At 39.7% G+C, this 12449-nt stretch overlaps 1 protein-coding gene across 3 annotated transcripts in view; it reads right to left on the reverse strand.

The window, feature by feature from the left end:
* Positions 1-385: 385 nt before the first annotated feature.
* ptprz1a (protein tyrosine phosphatase receptor type Z1a) overlaps positions 386-12449 on the reverse strand; it is a 98557-nt gene continuing 86493 nt past the window's right edge. For all 3 annotated transcript variants that reach the window (XM_014025855.1, XM_014025854.1, XM_014025856.1), the window contains 7 exons: positions 8301-8391; positions 8111-8184; positions 7402-7518; positions 2874-3029; positions 2623-2765; positions 2397-2532; positions 386-1311 (listed from right to left, as the gene is read on the reverse strand). In XM_014025855.1, coding sequence (XP_013881309.1) covers positions 1171-1311; positions 2397-2532; positions 2623-2765; positions 2874-3029; positions 7402-7518; positions 8111-8184; positions 8301-8391 — 858 coding nt within the window. In that variant the 3' untranslated portion in view covers positions 386-1170. The remainder of the gene's footprint in view (positions 1312-2396; positions 2533-2622; positions 2766-2873; positions 3030-7401; positions 7519-8110; positions 8185-8300; positions 8392-12449) is intronic.

The following is a 12449-nucleotide window of genomic DNA, read 5'->3' on the forward strand; positions in this document are numbered from 1 at the left end:
GTGTGTGTGTGTGTGTGTGTGTGTGTGTAGTATATGTGTGTAAACATCACGGTGGCTGACAGGTGCAAACGACAGTGAAGGAAAATGTCTTCGTTTCTATTGTCATGAATGCATTTCACATTATACATGTTTTTGCTTGATGTGGTTATAGTGTTTTTATAACCAGTGTGCTATAAGTTTATTTTTATACTGTGGTAAAGTTGTTCTGAGAAGGTTTATGTAGTTACACGTCTTACAAAAACACAAAATAACCTCAAGTAGGAAAACAAAACATATGTACAGCAGGCCGCTAGAGGGCCTCGATCACCAAGTTCAATGGGTCCCAGACCACCTGTAGCGACATCAAGTGGGACTTCCTAGTAAAAATGAGACACACACACTCAGCTCAGTTCTCTGAAGTCCTCGATTCTTTTCTTTTTGACTCATTCTGTTGTAGACCAGCTGGATCATACTTGGGGGTTTGCTTTAGATGCAGGTGTTTGTATATGAAAAAGGCTGCTTACTTGGAGTTCTTTCGCCTTTTTTTAATCAGCTAATAATCAGTGTTTTGCATCCAGATAAATAACCATTAGTAGAAAAAAAGAAACAATAACCTCATACATTACATTTAGTCAGTTACAAAACATAATTTTTCTCACTCTAAACAACTAAAATCAAATCATTTGCATGAACCAGAGGAATAAAATACAAAAATCTAGGCATAATAATAGAAATTTGGTTCATCAAAGTGACTTCTATGACATTTACAATAAATCATTGGATCAGTGTTTTTCCCTCATCCCTTATTTCTCTTCACGTCGCTGCAGCTTGTACAGAATAATTCAGTGGAAAAGTTCTATAAAAGAAATAGTCAAAAAATATTTTTTCATGTCAACAAATGAAGCTTTCCCCTTTTTGGCTCTGTGCCAATAAATACAAAGGTTTTAGTAAGAATTCAGTGAAGTATCTTCAGGCAAACAGCAGGAAGACTCAGTTATTCTACAGCTAGTATCAAATACAGGAAGTATAAAAAGGCACATTATCAAACCATCAAGTCCAGTTTTAACAAAGGAAAACCACAGCAGGCCAAGTCCTGAAGACACTATTGCTGAGCAGAACCGGGACCATCTGAACCTCTGTTGGTGCCTGGAGGAGGAAGACTAATGCTATTTTTCTTCTGTTTTAGTTAATTTAGACCAGGGACTCCAGGCTCTCGGTGGCGGCGGTGCCCACCACAACGGTTCTGCTGTCGTCCAAGGACCCGGCAGTTTTCTCCTGTTCTCGTGTCCCGATGAGGTTCAGCATGGCTTCAAACAGGAACTGGACTTGCTCCTGAAAAACAGGTCTGGTTCAGTCTTCTGGGTCAGAAACATTACGGATGCTGTCTCACTGAGCTGGAGAGTTGGAGACTCTTTCTGACAGAAGGAGTCCATCCATATGTTCCTCCTGTGAGCTCAGAGGCTTCCAGGCTTGTTGCTTCAGATACAGTTTCTTATCAAACAGTCTGATTTATTGTGGTCAACTGGAACCAAATATTTCTCTAAGTTTCTCACAGTTCTGAGTCTCCAACAGTCCTAATCCAGTGAGAAATGAGCCTGAAACTTCATGAGATTAGACCAGATTAGGCCTGCAGACTGACTGAAGAATCAGATTACATTTGATTTGTTTATAATTTACAAAATGAAGCTAACACCATGATGACTCTGTCAACAAAACAATACAGATACATTTTGTCAGGACTTCTGGAGTATTAAGTCAGCTGTACGATTAACCAGATTATAGCAGAGTTGGTGTTTTATTGAGGTAAATTTACTCTGTTTAAAGATGATACATTAAGGATTTAGTATTTTCAGAGGGAGGTACTCATTATTAAACTTGCTCTAAACTATTAAACCACCCAGCTGTTTGTACATTTCTGTTTTATTCCCATCGTGAGCTGAGAAAATGTCTGACAGACAGAATAAATTCACAGTTTCACCATCATGACACAGATCCTGCAACCCTTCCTTGAAGTCTTTTTGTCCTGTCGTGACCTTTGACCTGCCGACTGAGACGTGTAGAGTATTGGCAATGCATTGCTGAATCGATTATTTTACCCACCCCCAGTTAGCAGCATCAGTGCTAACATGGGCTAGTGTTCAAAGCTGTAACAAACTTTCATGAGAGAACTGTACCATTTTAACCAATGGGAAAATTCAACTGCAGTGCCACTGTTCAACCCATAGAGGGCAGCACAAAGAGTTTTAGATACAACATTGCAGATTAAAAAAATACAGAAGTATGGTCCGCATTTGCACAGAAATATAGAAATATAACCTCTAAGACACAATTTAGACAGTTTATCTGCAAAATAAAATAGATTTTGAACATAGACATAAACATTACAATGAAGCTGTTGGGAGAAACACCTTCCTTACAGTTTTACTGAAGACTCCTGGTCTCATGAGATTCAGCAGCCGGGTCACCTGGAACACGTCGATGGAGCCCTCAGCATCCAGCTGCTGCACCAGAGATGACAGAGCGCAGAAAGTTCCTGCTGTAGCTCCGCCCACACTGTCAGAACCAAGAAGACAACAGCTGAGCAACAAGAATCCGAGTAAAGCGAGTCACTGTGACAACTCTGGTTAGCAGAGACATTCTTACTCATCGTGGACCACAGCTGGACCATCTTTGTGGGAGTTTTCTTCCATCACCAGGTTGATGAGCTCGAAGGTCTGGCTGATTGGACTGTCTGGGTTGGGCCAGCACAGAGTGCTGTAATGCGTCACTTCCAGAACATAATCATCCTGCGCAGAGCAGGAAACTTATCATGAATCACTGCTGCAGCCACGTGCAGAGGACCTGAGGGCTCATGGGGGGTGAAGTCTTCTCAGCAGTGCAGATGATGGGATTACCTGTGCAGACTCCAGTGTGTATGTGTGGACCACCAGCTCATCCTCATTAGACAGACAAATGTGACTCTGGCTCCTCTGAGTGACGGTGAACTGATCGAAGCTGATTGGTTGTCCTTTGTGAGGCCAGAAGACACATGGCTCCAGCCCCTCCTCCACCTGTCAGACACAGTCAGGTGACAATAAACCTCCCACCTCAGAGCTCCTGAAGCATGAATTGCTATATGCCACGGTCATTAATGATGTATTTCTGGTCAAATTCGTGCCACGCACATCCCTTCCACTTCCTGATTACTGCCTATGTTTTTAGCGTTAGCTGCTAGTACTAGTCTGTGAAAAGTCCCAAAAGTTAGAGCATCTGTGAGCTACTGGTATAAAACGTGAGTTCTGTTGTGTGTCGTTGTGTCCACTAAGCAGCAGGTACAGTAGAGTAGTATATTACAGCGTAAACAAAACATGAGCGACGAGCCTCCCCGAGTACAGAGAGCAGCAGAACCTCTATCATTATGTTTTCAGTTCACTAATGTCGGGGAAAACGATCCAAACCAGACAAGTAGCCCATCGATTTAAAGCCCAGACTCTGGTCTTTCCAACAATATAAGTGTCGCAGCTCTACATGAAAAATTCACAGAACAAGCAGCCACAGAAAAGTGACAAAGGCTAAATTCTGGAACCATAAACACGAACGTCTTTCCTTTGTTTTTATGGCTTTAATCCACTTTGGAGTGATTTTTTTCCACTTGGCTGGACCTGTACATCTACTGTGTTAATGTTGGTACATGTAATATGCTAATTATGTACTGTGGAGATCATTAAGAGTCGTTGTCGGGTGAAAAAATCTTTCCCTAACACTGTGCTGACCACGAACCGGAAGTGATTGGAGTGGCACCAAGTGCTGGTTTATGGCATATAGGCAGGGACGTGCACAGATAGACGTCAGGTGGAGCTCGAGCACCTGCCCTTTTCCCTCCAGACCATCAAGTGCCCCTGTCGAACCCGCTTTTTAAAATTTATTTATTTATTTATTTATTGTTATGCTCCATCTGTCGCCCTTGGTTGCACTTCTTATTAAGTGTATACAACTATAATGGCAACAGTGTTAATATTATTAACAATAATATTGCCCTCACACCCTCCCTTCACCACACACACGTGCGCCCGCAGCTCCTCGGACAGGAGGAGAGCTGCTGAAGCAGCTCCTCTCTCCTCTCTCATCCACACAACAGAGGACAGTTATAACCAGCAGGTAATTTACCTACAGCCACAGGCAAACTGTGTGGGACTGTCTCACATGTTTCTCTCTTGTCCCGGTGTCGCACAAGTTGAAACAAAGTCCCGCATTTGACTGATCAAATTATAACAAGACATACAAAGAAGAAAAGAAAAGAAAGGGAAACAATCGACAGACGTTTTTTATTGGCTGCAGTTTACAACCATTAGAAAATGCCTCCTTATTTCTCTCTCTGCCTTCAATGAAGAAGGAGAAGGAGAGAGGAAAAAAAGACATAATAAGGCAAAGATGCAGCAGCTGCCAATCAAACGTGCAGCAGCGTGTTCTGCGTGTTAAAAATAAATATCTAAACACGTGAAAGAAAATGGATTTTATTTATGCAGAATGTGATGGAAACTATGTCAAAAATGCAGCAACATAATAACTGGAAAATACTTGAGGAAAGTGAAAGATGGTTCTCAGAGAGAAAATTGCCAAACTTTTTTTTCCTGAAGAAAAACACACCGTGAAGCAGCTGTCTGTGAGAGATTCACACAAGAAACTTAGAGTTCAGAAAGCTGCCTGTCAGTCTGTGGACAGACAGAAAACGGCACAGATCATCTGACCTGCTCATGGTTTTATTTTATCATGATAAAAAAATAAACTTAAAATATTTTTAACCAAAGCATTTTTTTGATAAATTTTAATTAAAAATATGTACTTATTTTTCTTAAAAACCTTTAAAATGCATTGTTGTGTAATAACAGCCAAAGCAGAGAGGAATGAATGTGTTCATATTAAAATAACACAATGTGATGGCCCACAGGATCTGGTCACACTTTTTACCCCCTAAACCTCAGATGTTAAAGTCAAACTTTACTTCCTGTTGTCTGTAAAAACTAATGAGGCAAATATTAATAAAATTAAGTTTGAAATTTTCAGTATTCTTTGATTTTAGTGTGGAAAGAGAATTAGCTTTAGTTTTATTTTCCTTATTTTCTTTTCATTTTAAAGTCAAACATTGAATAATGAACGCTAACAATGAGTCCTTTTTAAATGTAATCTCTTCTTTGTCAGGTTTTGTGTGCTCTAAATGGAACATAAACCATAATTTGAAAAATAAAATTAGTATAATAAGAATAATTTGCTTTTGTTTCAATAAATATTAACAGAAATTGGCTCTTGATCTGGACTAAGTGTGGAAATTTCTCCCCCTTGTGAATTCGACCCCCCTGTGTTAGAGTGTTACATTTTGACAGTAATTTAGAGTCTGATTAGATTAAATGTTGTAATTTATTGCACTGACCTTTGTCACCAAGCTGTTTCACCCAAATAAACATATTTCATATTGTTGGTGTTTTAGCTTCAGCAGAGAAGCAGCTCCATGTTTTCCTGCCTTCCTCCGTCAGACACAGATGAAGCTGATTATAGTTATTTTATAAACACTACAAAAATTGTCATTACTAGTTTTTGTTCTGTTGTTGCCAGTTTGTTACAGAAACCAACCTGTAGAGTGTTGAATATTAAACATCTGTATCAGACAGAAAAAATCTGATTTAAAATAGATAAATATGCACAATGTACAATGTGTCTGTAAGGTCACATTATTAGGACAGCTGCTGATTCCGTGCACCGGACAAGGTGCCCTCTTTTTACATTTGAGCACCTGCCCCCGAAAATGTCTGTGCATGCTACTGCATATAGGCTATTATCTGAACTTAGAAATGAAGAAAGAGGAAGTGGTTTGTCAGCAGGAAGAGTTTTCAAAATAAAACATCATCTGAGTGATCCAGGTTTGGTGCTGACCTCGTTCACCAGCTGCAGATAGAAAACCACAGATCCAGGCTAACCCATTAGTGAGTCTTGAAACAAAAACTCAATATTTGGTTTGGTCACGTTTGAACCTGAAACGTGACAAAATGTTAAAAGTGAAACATAAAATACTTCCCAAGGATACGATCCATACATCTGCTTTTATAAAAACTCAAAAAGTGCGTATTATTGTACTACTTTAAGGTAGAGATACCATGTTTTTAAATCCTTTCTTTTCACTTTTAAATCATTCAGTTTGGGTCTTTATAAAGTGGAACTACAAATATTTAGTCTGAATTCCTTCTTATTCCAACTTTACCAGTGTCATGGTTTGTCAGTTTTCACCTTGGTTTTCCTAGTGTTTCTATGTTCCCCTGTGTGTCTCAGCCCAGCTGCTCCCCATTAGTCTTGTCACCCTCGTGCTTCTCACCAGGTGTTTTCAGTTCATTCATTAGTTGTCAGTATATTTAAGTCCTGTCCTGTCTGAGTCTTGTGTCGGTTCATTGTGTTATGTTCCCCCTGCTTGTGATCCTCGTGTAACCTGTAAGTTTGAGCTGCCTCTTCAGCAGTTTTTTCTGTTATTTAATAAACTTTTTGTTCTATTTTCGGAGCCTGCCTGCAACTTGGGTTTATTCCTGCTTATCTTGTCGACCAGCCCCTCTTTTACCCCTTTTCTGAGGTGCGTCTTAAAGCAGCTAGTTTGGTTACTGTTCCTTTAAGACGCTTCAAGCCCCACCCCACACCCCAGCTTCCAGACCGGTCCACTCCATTTTTTAGCTTGCAGAAATGTTTTATTTACAATTTAATTAAAAGTTAGCTACAGAAGACTTGTCCATCCAGCCTTACATGTTGGAGCCAGAGTCTGACCCAGAACCAGAGTCTGACCCAGAACCAGAGTCTGACCTAGAACCAGAGTCTGACCCAGAGCCAGAGTCTGACCCAGAACCAGAGTCTGACCCAGAACCAGAGTCTGAGGACCAGAGGAGAATGAAGACAAGGAAACTGTAAGTCTGTAAGTCCAGACCTTGTATGGTAATTCTGTTGCAGATAATTCAATGTAACAGACTCAGAAAACGTAACTGAAACTGGAAACATATATTCATCATAACATCTCCAAATCCACAGATCTAAGAACCTAAAGTTAGACACTATTTTGTCTCAATTTCAATTTTTAATTCACTTTATTCATAGAGGTGTCAAGTAACAAAGTATGAATACTTCATTACTTTACATAGGTAGAAATGTTGATTATTTATACTTTACCACAACTTTATACTCCTCACATTTTAAAACTGCATACAAGTTTTGAATTTCTGTTTCATTATGGCTTTTCATCTTTAAAAAATTAAAACTTACACATGTCTGTGGTACCTCCCAGAGAGTGAATTTAACTGTGGATGGATGGCAAGTATAAACATATTCCATGACATCACAGATGTCAGACGCATGCAGTCTGCATGAAGAGGATGTGGCAGAGAGATATCTGCAACTGAAAAATCTGTAACTTACTCCAGGCAGCGATACGATGACCTGTGCGTTGTGGTCCCATATCATCCTCCAGAAGTCCTTCGTGGTGCTGGGCAAAGGCTTCTGGGTAATTATGAACTCTGGATGTAACCTGTAGCCCTGGAAGAAGAAAACCATACTGAAGCAGCTGTTCATCAACTTTATAAAAGCTCAGGGTTTCAGCAGTGATGAAGATTTGCAAAATTGTTCCATATTTTGCTAAGAGGAGATTCAGGAAGTGAATAAAGTACAGACTTTGGTTTAATGTTTCCTCCTCTCCAAACCACCAGGAGACATGAGAGGATAATAAAGACAAGTCCAACAAGATCTTCTTTTTCTAATGTGTTACTTTTACTCCTCAGCTAATGAAATAAATCAGTGATTATAAAATGTACATTTTAAAGCTGTGGTTCTGGACCTCTCAGTTCTTCAGTTGTTACTTTCTGAAATGAAACTGTCACCAGAGACTGTCTTTTAGTAGGTTTCACCATGAACTGCTGCAGCTTTTCTCCTCCTCCCCCAGCAGTCAGCTCAGAGCTGAACGAGCTGCAAACAGGCTGAAGGTCCTTGTCTTTGTGAGTTTTACATAGAAACAAAATGTGTTTAACAAGTTTCTTTGCTTCCAGGTTCATAAAAGGGAACTGAAGTGATAAAAAAAGTATTCAGCTGGTGTTTTTTGGGTTAAATCTGAGCTGAGTTCTGGTGTTCTTACCGAAATGTAGGAAGCGTTGATGTAGTCAGATGATTCTCCAGCCATCACAGATAGATGAACCCGTGACCTCTCAGCTGGAAAAAACAAATATTTACTCTTCAGCCACACTATGAGCGATTGTTTTTAGTCAGAAGATAAGTCTGTCCTTGACGTCCTTCAGTCTGTGAGCTGATAAAGGTGTTGGACTCACCTGGTATGATGGAGCGGTCTCTGTTCTTGTTCAGGTTCCAGTCCTGCAGACCAGTAAGATCCTCCTTTTTCACTCCACACTCACACAACAGCTGTGGAAAACAGACAAGTTTGAATCAAATTACTGCTCAGCACCAGCTTTCTGCGTTTAATTATTTCCCACTTTCAGATTATGAAGCAGCGTTTTCACAAGAACTGGGAACCTGTCAGCTGAAAAATGCATAAATAGAGTCCAAATGCAGCTGTTATTCCTGCTCCACATATTGACATGTTTTATTGTTTTCCTTCACTAAATTCTGGAGACCTAATAACAGAGGAATGCATATCGTCCACCACTTTCATGCCAGAGTTTTAAAGCAAACTGATGAGAAATGGAGTTTTATTCAGTTCGTTCAAACCTTGTTATGAAGCTCGTACACGTGTCAGTTCAGAGTGTTACAGCTGACTTTCAGCACTTCAAATAGCACAAGGTGAATCAAAGGGCTGTACAATCCTATAAATACCTAAGTCAGAACTTACAAAAACAGCTGGAATGACCAGAAACTGTTGGAATACCCAGAGAAAACTGTGACTCACTGTGAGTCAGAGGTCAGAGAGTAACAGTATGTTTATGAAAGCAAGGCTGAATTTGTCGGCCGCAAATGTCTCTGCAGCGTGCCGAAGGCTGCCCAAAGACCCCTCAAATTACAACGACAAATGTGTCCTTCCTTTTTATCCAATTTGAGGGACGGGTCTGGTGGATCCTTCTCGGTCCACCCAAGATGCATTGAGGGCTGACCGGAGATTTATTTTGCTCGTGACGGTGGACCAAGTGAGAGGAAAGAGTACAGTTTCAAGCGGTTGTGTTGTTAATCCTTTTGTCATTTGTATTGACATATTTTCATTATTATTATTGTCAGAAATCAAATGAGCTGGTCCCTTAGTTCAGTGGTTCCCAAACTTTTTATCTTCTGACCCACAAAATATCCATGGCAAAAACTTGTGACCCCAGTTATTACTGGTCTGAGTACACGAACTTTGTTAATAACCCTAAAACATTGGCTTTTTGACAATCTAAACAGCTTATACACAAATACAAATACTTATTTATACTTATTTTGTGTTTTTGTACTAGTTATAGGGGAAATATTACATCAACAATTATTTTATTAGCCTTTAAATTGATTTCTGGAGATTATCCAAGGTGCTTCATAATTGGGTCCCAAGCCCAACTTTGGGAACCAAAGTGCAGTGGTTCCCTAACTTTTCAGCTTTTGACCCACAAAATAACAGTAGCAGAGACCTGTGGCCCCAGCTAATTTTGGACGATAAACATTTGTATCAGGTCAACAAAACATGGGCATAGTAACAATATTTTTATACTACATTTATCCATTTTAAATACACTAACCTCACTCCTTGGTAACAACTAAGGCAAAAATGTAATTAATTCAGAAAATCTTTCAGGACCCCATCTTGATTTTTTGGGACCCCACTTTGGGTCCCGACCCCAACTTTGGGAAACACTGTCTTAGTTCTTCAAGTATTTCCTTTAAGCTAATTTTGTTATTTTAAAATATTAATACTAATATATTGATATTTTGTTCATTTTGATCTATTTTTGTTTCTGTTTAGCGTCGTCACAGTTGCTAAGGGTGGGAATCAAACTGAAGGCTAGACCGTCCAAATTTTCTGCTCTTTGCTGTCGACCAAGGACCCGGCCCACCTAGATTTGGTCTTTCGAAGGATGCAGCCCCTGACTTTGGACACAGCCTAAGTGACAGGGGGCTGCCTGACATGAAGTGGTACGTAGGCCATACCCCAGATTTGGACCTGCAACAGATGATCGCTCTGAGAGTCTCATTCATACCCCTGCTTCATGAGATATTTTGGTACCAAGCAAGGAGGTTCTATAGAACAGCTGGAGTGCTCAGATACCAGGTGACCGTGTGATCGGCTGGAGAAGCTAACGGCTAACACAAAACGGTCGAGAGTCTGGATTTCCCATTACTGTACATGTTGACAACAGAGCAGAAAAAAAGGACTGACAATGTAGAAATCATTAAAACTATTAGTAATAATATTAACCCAATTATTATTAATATTTTACAGTTTATATAATCTATCTATCTATGCTTTAAATAATACCAGAAAAGCTGTTTGAGTTATGGATTTATTAACAGAAGAGAAGCTGGAAAACGTCTCATTTCACAACACAAGTTAGCAGATTTGATCTTATTTAGCTGATTGTGATCTGAGCAGAACATTATGTAACAGTTTAAAATTAAAATAATCTTATAAAGTCGATGTAATCACTGTTAGTTATTAAACTGGTTAGCAGATATTAGCTTGTGGAGAATATATACAGAGTTTACCACTGTTGAATCATGTTACAATTTAACACAAACTATTAAATATTACTTTGTCCTCTGATTAATATTTAGACCTACACAGTGTAAAATAATATTATAAATGTCTGATTAATATTTAGACCTACACAGTGTAAAATATCATAAATGTGAGTATTTTTAGGTTTCTGTTAGAGGAACCTGACCTGTTAAGAAGATGGTTAGCTAATAGAGACAAGTTTCATCCTATAACCAGTGAACATTTTCTAACTGTTGTTCAAGTTCAAGTTTACTTCATTGTCAAAATCTATGTAGCAGGGTTAGCACAGAAGTTGAAATTGTGTTTCACCAGTCTCCAATGTGCAGTTAAACATATTAACATATTGATAAGACATTGACATTNCACACACACACACACACACACACACACACACACACACACACACACACACACACACACACACAATGTGCAGTAAGAAACTAACATATTGATACATGAGTTTACATTCTAACATGGTCATTCACAACACACACCCATGCACATATACACATTGATACAACACACATACTGTAATACTTTATTGGCTTTATTCTCGTACAACTTTATTCTCATTAGGTTACAACTTTAATGCTGTATTATTAAACATACAAACATGTCGATAACACATTGACATTACCCCCCACACACACACACACACACACATACCCACACAATGTGCAGTAAGAAACTAACATATTGATACATTAGTTTACATTTTCACTCTGACATGGTCACTCACAACACACACCCATGCACTTATACACAATGATACAACACACACACTGCAATACCCTGTGTAATAAAAATACAGTACTGATGGGCACTAAATACACAACCATACACACACACACTCACACATAGCAGCAGAGGTACAATCAGTGGGCATACAGATAATGTGAGGTAATGTATTGTACAAAGTTACATTACAGTATATAACATTGTAAACATAATACAGATAATGTGAGGTAGTTTTGATGTCATTTGCAAGGTGCAATGAATTAAAGTGCAAGTGGTGCTGAGGCAGAAATGTTTATGAAATGTTTTTCATTATCCTTCAAATGTTCATTTGGTTTTCTTCATTGTGTTGATGAGTCTAATGGTTTGTGGAAAGAAGTTGTTTCCCAGTCTGGTTGTACGGCACCGCAAGCTGCGGTAGCACTTCTCTGATGGTAGCAGAGAAAAGTTTTTGAGCTGGGTGAGTGAGGTCTTTCATTATGCACATCGCTCTCTTGGAACAGTGTGAAGTGTAGAGGTCCTGAATGGCTGGTAGAGGTGATCTGGTTATCTTTTCTGCCGTCCTCACTACCCTCTGGAGAGCCTTTTTGTCTGCAGCTTGACAGCTGCTGTGCCAGACAGAGAGGCTGCTGGTCAGGATGCTCTCAATGGCTCCCCTGTAGAAGGTGGTGAGAGCAGATGTGGGGAGGTTTGCTCTTCTCAGCCTCCACAGAAAGTGGAGTCGTGTCTGAGCCTTTTTTACCAGGGAGGTGGTGTTTTTAGTCCATGTGAGGTCATCTGTGATGTGCACTCCAAGGAACTTTGTGCTTTTCACAGACTCCACAGCACTGCCATTGATGATGAGTGGGATGTGAGTTGGTTTTTCTTTCCTGAAGTCCACAGTTATTTCTTTTGTTTTGCTGACGTTGAGTAGCAGGTTGTTTCTGTCACACCAGCTGATGAGTTGATGTACCTCCTCTCTACACTCACCGGCCACTTTATTAGGTACACCTGTCCAACTGCTCGTTAACACTTAATTTCTAATCAGCCAATCACATGGCGGCAACTC

This window comes from Austrofundulus limnaeus, unplaced genomic scaffold, assembly GCF_001266775.1.
Source record: "Austrofundulus limnaeus strain Quisiro unplaced genomic scaffold, Austrofundulus_limnaeus-1.0 Scaffold505, whole genome shotgun sequence".
Taxonomy (NCBI): Eukaryota; Metazoa; Chordata; class Actinopteri; order Cyprinodontiformes; family Rivulidae; genus Austrofundulus; species Austrofundulus limnaeus.